This window comes from Colletotrichum phormii (assembly GCF_030913505.1).
Source record: "Colletotrichum phormii strain CBS 102054 chromosome Unknown BDP81scaffold_36, whole genome shotgun sequence".
In the NCBI taxonomy this organism is placed as follows: Eukaryota; Fungi; Ascomycota; class Sordariomycetes; order Glomerellales; family Glomerellaceae; genus Colletotrichum; species Colletotrichum phormii.
Genome location: NW_026851478.1, coordinates 25,723 through 33,640, shown reverse-complemented (window position 1 = coordinate 33,640; position 7,918 = coordinate 25,723). Strand labels below are relative to the sequence as shown.

At 47.9% G+C, this 7,918-nt stretch overlaps 1 protein-coding gene across 1 annotated transcript; it reads left to right on the top strand.

The window, feature by feature from the left end:
• Positions 1–6,519: 6,519 nt before the first annotated feature.
• BDP81DRAFT_334403 (uncharacterized protein) lies at positions 6,520–7,056 on the top strand (the record flags this gene model as incomplete). The annotated part of the gene is made up of 3 exons (XM_060585760.1): positions 6,520–6,703; positions 6,786–6,867; positions 6,945–7,056. The coding sequence occupies 3 exons, from the start codon at positions 6,520–6,522 to the stop codon at positions 7,054–7,056; spliced, it is 378 nt and encodes a 125-aa protein (XP_060438326.1).
• Between the last annotated feature and the right edge of the window lie 862 nt (positions 7,057–7,918).

The window sequence follows — 7,918 nt, the reverse complement described above, 5'->3', positions numbered from 1 at the left end:
TAAGCATTGATTTCTTGTTAGGTTCTGCTAAGGGAGCCTCTCTTCTATACGAACGGATAGAGGAGACCAATTTCTTTTCCGAAATTTGCCCGAGTCATTGAACAGGAACGTTAGGTGAAGACGGTAGCCTGTAACATAGTTTAGATTAGTATAGACCATGTCGGCATAGCGCCCGGCACGTCCTTTTGTTACCAGGCGTTAAATACATCATCATCATCATCATCATCACCAAACAGCACCTCATTATTCAACATGTTGAAACCTGTAACAGTGTAACTGGGCAGCTTGTCCTCCAGCTCGGTTGCCCCGGCCCGACCCAACTTCCGACCCAACTCCCAAATCCCAAGCCCTTTCACTCGGGACCCATCTGGGCTCCGGCGGCAGCAATCCCTGGCAAAGACGCCTCCGTTCCTAACAGCGAGAACCTGGAGAAGCGCCTGTATTGAAGCAGGTAGTCGAGTCACAGCTCAAACACAGCAGCCATCAGGATAAGCTCCAGCTATCCGTAATTTCAATAAAGTTCAGGATTATGGTACCCCGGACCCAAGGTACCTTGAGGGACTTATCTGCGGTTCCCCTTATAAACAGAAATCCACCGTATCAGGTGGCTGGGCTATGTGTAGGCCTAGCAGACTACGGAAGGTACCGGGAGGGGCCGAGCCTAGCTGCCTAGGTACCGAGTGAACAGCGCCCGCTCAGAGCTCCGTGCGGACCATTAGATTTTCTAACTGGAAGACCGGACTGTCTGCCAATGGACCTAGCCCAAGCTACCGAGTACTGCCATTTTCTTCACGCTTCATAGTGCTAGAGGCCGATAGATTGATTTCATCATCAAAGTTCACAGTTCCTGGGTAACTGTAACGGATATGTAGAAAGGAGCCCCTGAACAGAGTCTTGACAGTAGGGTTGCTTACCCCGGGTTCTGAGCTACCTCTATCCGTATCCTATCTTGCAAAAGTAATTATTTCGTAAGGATACTGCGGATACGCGACCCTCCTACCTTGGATAGCTATCTACCCGTAATGCCGCCAAAACTCCGTATATCGACTTACGGGAATTGGACTATGTTGAGCGCGTTGTTATCGGACGCGTTCATTGCTCAGTATCGCAAACTCCCATCCTACCGGGAGACTTTACCTCCATCCTGATTTCTACTTTAAAAGCGTCGTCAATCGCCATTCATACCTATCCTTCTCCTTTAATCTATAACCTCTATCCTAACTTCTTCTTTACCATCCGTACTCATCATTCTCTCTCGGCCCATATTACATTTATTACTCACCTTTAACATTTCTATTATGGCACGCGGAAGGCCTAAGCCGCTTCCGAATTTCACCCTACAGTCTCACTCGTCTGTCACACCTCCCGATATCACTCTAGTCTCGTCAACGCCCAAAGCGTCCATCGCCCGGAAGCCACAATCCGCCACTACGTGCCAACTTAAGGGTTGCTCTAGGAAATCGGCCTTCATGGCGTGGCTCATATTGGTTCTTAGGAATTCCTCTTCGAGCGGACGTTCTTACAGACGAGCAAAGAGGTCGCGGAATGGATGCATCCTTTGCCAGAAGCGTCCTACCAAAAGTATATGACCCCTTCATCCGAATTACTATTCACAAGTATACTTATATATTAACATAAGTCGTTAAAAAAGGGGTACGTTAAGACGAGGCCACGCTTACCAAGGATAGCAAAGAAGCAACCATACATATCCCATCGAGTGCCACTTGACCCCATTTTCGCCAAGACCCAGAATACCCACTCTTTACTTTTTTTTACCCCGCATTTAAAGGGGTACTTAACAGTACGTCATTTATCCCTATGCTCTTTTGCGTATTATCACCACTATTACTACCATTTGGATTGATGATGTGATGTCTTCTAGTGATTCTGATACCTCTATTGCTTCTGATGCTTCTGATACTTCCGTACGCAGCTGTATAGTAGTTGAGATCTTTCCAGAAGACCTTACTGCTGCCTGCAATACAGACTGTACGCCAGAGCGCTGTGACGCAGCAACAGTCCGGCCCCACGAACCTCCAGCTACCGAGCATGGTCTTCCGGGCTCCTTCCGGCCCTTTGACGTGCCGGCCCGGGCTCAAGAGGTACGGCAGCTGCCGGCAAGCCCGCTGGACCTTTTCGTCCAATACGATCCGCAGAGCCTCGTGGAGCAGTGGGCCCAGTGGACAAATGCGGTGCCGTTGTCTGGCCCTAGGGCTAGAACGTCTAGAGTGAAACATGGCGGCAGACTTCAGTAAAAGAGATTGTTGGAATAGGCCTACATTAGGCAGCAGGAGGTTGCTGCCGCGGTCCGTTCCAGCCACGGTGGTCCGTGTGGCTCAGCCACACGAGGGTGGTATACCCCAGACTTCCTGCCGCCGCTGGCACCTGGTTAGACTTCCACTCAAGAACAACAAGAACAAGCAATATCACCACTACAGTCGGTGATCGTTGCTACCCACGATACTCGAGTATTTTCCTTTTCCACCTGCGAATCCAACAGAGATCTACCTCTTCCTAGGGATCCTATTATACATAGGGATCCATAGGGAATCTACAGTATCAACCTATTGGTCAACCCAACAGCAAACGGAGGATCCTATCCACCTATTTACGCGGTTTATTTCTAGAAACCGATTCCAACTACTGCTCCGGCGACTACGGATATTTAGCACGGCTGAATTTCAGCCTAGCCAGCCCAGCCAGGGCCGGGGCCGAGGCCAGCGCCAGGCCCAAGATCAAATGCCAGACGTATACCAGAAGGTTAACCAGTGGTCAGCCCACATCCAAGAGACTGGGGATTCCTTCTATATACCTGGTTCAGACCTTACAGTTGATGAGGCTATGGTCCGATTTACAGGTCGATCTCTTAAGACAACGACGATTCCAACGAAGCCTATCCCAACTAGCTATAAGATCTGGATCCTTGCCCAGTCTGGCTGCTATATACGGTGGCTGTGGTATGTGCATGGAAAGGGCCCATACGCATTAGTCCCCCAGGCCCAGCCAGCCCAGCTGGCTGCTGGAAAGCTGGCTCTGTTGACACCAACACAGCAGGTAGTAACTACTCTTATTTCCCTACTTCCAGCTGCAACCTACCACGTATTTCTTGACAACCTCTTTGCTTCTATACGTCTCTTTCATACCTTACGGAACCAACAGGTTGGAGCTTCTGGTACTTGCCGAAAGGATTGTGGGATATATAAGACCTTAGTTAAAGAGAAAGAGACTGAGGGAGGAGATATCCCCTGGGTTGAAGTACACTGTATCCCTACTTTAGATGGGGAGGTAAGCTAGCAGCCTAGCCAAGCCCAGCCAGCCTACCTACCTAGCTAACTAGTAAATAGGTTAACCAGTTTACCTGGAAGGATAATGCCCTTGTACTATTTCTATCAACTGTCTTCCAGAACGTCGAGGGGGCTGGCAGTCAATTGCCTGTAATATCCTGCTGGAAGTGGTATTTGTGAATAGCTTCTTACTGCAGCTCTCGGGCAGCCCTAGGTGGCAGAAGGTAAAAACCCACTACCGCTGGCGGCAGCTGCTTGCAGCCCAGCTTATCCAGCAGTTCGGACCATTAGCACAAGGACGGCAGAGGTCACGGCCTAGACGGGCTGCAGATAGAAGGAATACCTCTATTCCATGGGAACAGCATAGGAAGGGGTCGAGGAAGGTTAATTCGCCTTGCTCTTATTGTAGTAATCTGAGGGCATTAAGGGCCCGCCAGACCCTAAGTGAGATATCTGGGAATAACCTCATTAAGAAAAGAAAGAAAACACGGAAGGGCTGCTTAGATTGCAATGTACCGTTGTGTATTGATGGAGAGTGCTGGAACCTCTGGCACACCAAAATTATATAGGAAATTGAGGTACTATGCCCCTATTGGTTAACTCAATAGATTCACAACCCCTTATTGGCTCTACCCCGCCCTTGGCGAAAATGGGGTCAAGTGGCACTCGATGGGATAGTAGAGCCACCGATTAGCCATTGTTAATTTTCATTCGAAAAAGGCCAGACGTCGTCTATTCCAGGGGTTAAAAGCAAGCCACCTGTATGGACAGGCTAACTATATCAACCCCCTGCATTTGGTTATCGAGTCGAACGCCGAGAATCATGCAAGGAGACCATGCCGGGCTAGTGTGAGTATACGCGTATTAACGTTTATCTTTATTCAAATCGAGAAGCTAATCAAAAGTCAGCTTACGTATATCGGGGGCCAAACAGGCAGGCGAAGAGCGAAAGGCTGGAAAGACCAGAAAGGCTAGAGAACCTGGCAAGGAAGGAAAGGCTGGAAGGGCTGGGAAGACTGGAAAGGGGACGAGGCTCCTATTGTCGCCCGCAAGAGTAAAGCGGACTCGCCTCCTGATTGTACCCATGAACCAAGATGCTTAGTATTCGTTGAGGAGTGGTTACGATGTGGGAACTGAAACTCACGGTTCAGAGAACGTAAGGACTAGACTGCAAACATTGTTTGCAGACCAACGGCGTAGCTACTTGGGCGAGTAGTTCAGGGTTTATCATCTTATCTGAACCCATTCTAGCACATTTAGCAAGGCAGATTACTAGCGTCCTTATCCTATCTGGATAATTGACGATCGGTATCCGAAACCGCTTGTGCCAAATAGTGAGTCCAAACTTGAGGGTAGGTATTTACATTTGGTAAATCGAAACTAGACTAACTAAGACTAGTTGTTATTCTATAAACATCCAACATTACAGGGTACGGCTTTCACTTGCTAGACTACAGTGTCAGCTCTGGCCCAATCGCCGTCATATCAAACGCCGGGGTCTGCCCATTATCCTCTCCGGTTGCCTCAGCTCTTGACCTCCAAACTGAGAAGCTCATCGACATAAATCGATGTGTTATTTGACGGAGGATTGGCGCGTGCTTCTACTGTCAGAGCACTTTCGCCACACCTTTCCGAGGTCTTCTCTTGCAGTGGAGGAGATGAAGGGCTGGAAACGAAGGACAACTTCATTGAAAAGAAACACATCTAGTGAGCGGCTGTGTCATTTGTCGAAATGAATCTTCAACGACAAGGTTTCTGACTTGGTTATAGCTTGACATCCAGTCTGCCCCTAATTTACATACGTGCAACACACGATTTGGAAGGCGGAGGGCTAGGAGATCTAAAGTATTTCGCATCAAGTCACTAGAAGAATCATGGCAGAGAAATTGTACGTTGGGATCATGACTTGGATCATAGGTATCATGGTGAACTTTCAAGTTATGGACAGACGACACGCTGTTGCAAACGAGTATGCCGAGGTAGAAATACAGGCAGGAGAGGCTTCAGGGTAGCAGGAACTTTCTCGGTTTGTTATGATATGTTCTGTGATCCATGAGTGTAACACTAGCAAGAATGGACGAGAATCCAATAACGAAGTAAGGGAACTTCATAGAGACTGCCCCGTAACACTACGAGTTTCCGTGTCTGTGGAATGTCACAGCCACTAAAAGGTCGACTGCGAGATGTAATAGACGGCTTGGCCCGAGGGGCAAGCGTCAGCCTGGAGCTTTGGCCATGTTGTCGTCCGATGACAAGACTCCGAACTTAATGTCGAAAGCCAAACGAAGCTGACCAACTACGCTCGATACCGATGTCTGTGAAATAAACTCTATATGGAATAACAATAGTGAGGCTGGACAAAGTGAGTGACTTGAATCGAAAGACGACCGCTGAAGCGCTGCCGAGCACGTGCTCATGTGGCACAACAGTGACGGCATCGCGTCTTAGGTTCAAGAGACGAAGCTTCAGCTCAGATGACCACCCATCTGCTTTGATGAGGCGCGACTTCAAACCACTTTCGTTTGATTTCGAGGCCGAGCGCACGCCAAAGATATCGATGTCACAAGCTTGGCTTGCCTGGGTCTCAAAAAGTTGATCTAGAGTAAGTGCATCAGAGGTGGGTTTAGGAACTCAATTTCATCTAGACCTTTCATCCAAAAAGCCCCTCGAAAGTGAAGAGGTACCCGGTCTTGCATACTACTTCAGATGTGTTTGCCCAGATCTGCTATGGAGGGCAAGATCTGTGCTGCACGTGTGTGAAAGATGCCGTCTTAATTAGAAAAGCAGCACAGAGTTTGAAGGGTCTTTCCAATCGCACACTGAATGATGAGAAGTTGAATTTGCGGAAACCTCGCTCTTTCAAGATATCGTCTGCTCATCGTTTGTCTTATGCCGTGATAAGCATATCGTGGCGTTCCGCAGCCCGGGATACACTCAGTATAATAGTTCAATCTGATCTAGGAATGGCGATGAAATGATGAAACCAGTATACCGGGGATATACCAATTTAACTACTAGCGTCAAGAAAACCAATCATAGTGGGGTTCATGGAACAAGGAAACCTAACTGATATCGTATAGCCTTTGTTTCAGACGGTCGAGAGAAAGAAAGTAGGGCTGGTGGTCTTAGACCTATCGGGCCAGTATTTATACCCCATCCCTCACGCAAACTGTTCAGGAGCTTTGTATCCTTTTATATACGCACCATATCTAACCCTACAAACACTTTGATCATAATGGTTTCCATCACATTGACTCTATCCTGCCTAGGGGCATTTGCTGCAATGGTAACCGCTGTTCCTGTTGACGATGCTTCATCCCTAGCAGTCTTTGCTCGCGCTGAAGCTACCGTCTTTATGTGTGACGACACCCGATTCAGAGGCCGCTGCCGAACAGATGTCATACAGACTGGATCCTGCTGTCAGTATTTCCATTGGATTGGGCGCCTAGCCCTATGCCTAGTCATCCGCTCGCATCTTACTCACACATAAGACCTGGGTAGATAATGTCCCGGCGGATTTCGTCGACCGCATCAGTTCTATTCGCAACAATGATAGGAACAGGGATAATTGCATTTGGTATCGGTAAGTCTAACCCTAGTTAGATAGAGCACTACTGTTCAAAACGTTTCTGAGCTAAGAAAAGTATTCTTTATATATAGGGAGCGCGAATGTCGCGGCGAGTCATATCGTAACCAGGATGATGATAATTTAGCTGACGGTAATGGCCGCTTCAATGATGCAATCCGAAGCTATGAGTGTAGAAGAAAGTGAGTTATAATGAATAGGAGATTAATATATAATTAAATAAAGGAAGCTAGCCTGTTTAAGTAGGTACTATCAAGTGAATAATAAATTTTAATAACTTAGACTAACGTGAATGATAAGCGAGTGAGACAGAAAACTGCGCCGTTAAGATAAGGGAATTGATATACCGGCGTCGCAAATTGATACACCGGCGTCGACCTTACACCGGCGTCGCTGTTCGACCTTTTGATTAGCTCAAAGGAACAATACCTCCCCATAAAGGCGGTGAGGGTGAATGCACTAACATGGCTATTCCTGCCCTCTTCTCTAACCTAAGCTCGGATTTGAGATTTCTAAAAGTACGTATTACAGCCTACTTATACCCCAGTTTGTAAATCTCAAATAGGGACTATATAACCCCTCGAAAGGCCTATTACCTAACTACCTTTTGCGACGTGGTTGCAAAGATTCATCGTCACTACAGACCATTTCCCACTGACTCCGTTTCCTCCGAACACTAGGCTGCATCGGCCGTCCACTTGTATGATTCCCTGTTATCCTCCACTTACCAAGAACACTAGACTAGCTCCTTGTTTGTCGCTAGGATGAGCTTGATATCTGGCTTTAACTTAGCTAACTTATCTCTTATGTAAGCCTAGCTAGCGTCGACTTATTCTTGCTCCCAGGTGGGCGGCCTCGCTTCTTACTACTTGCGCCTTGGCTGCTGTAGGTAGTGCGGGCTTGTCTGGCTGACTGGCCCTCTGCAGGTAAGGCTAGTTGTGATAAGACAGGCTGCACTGTGTTCTTTGGCCTGCCACGGAGGGATGCAGCAATCTTAGGGTCAAGGATCCGGCGGTATAGATCTAAGGAAGACGTCTCTCGAAGACGC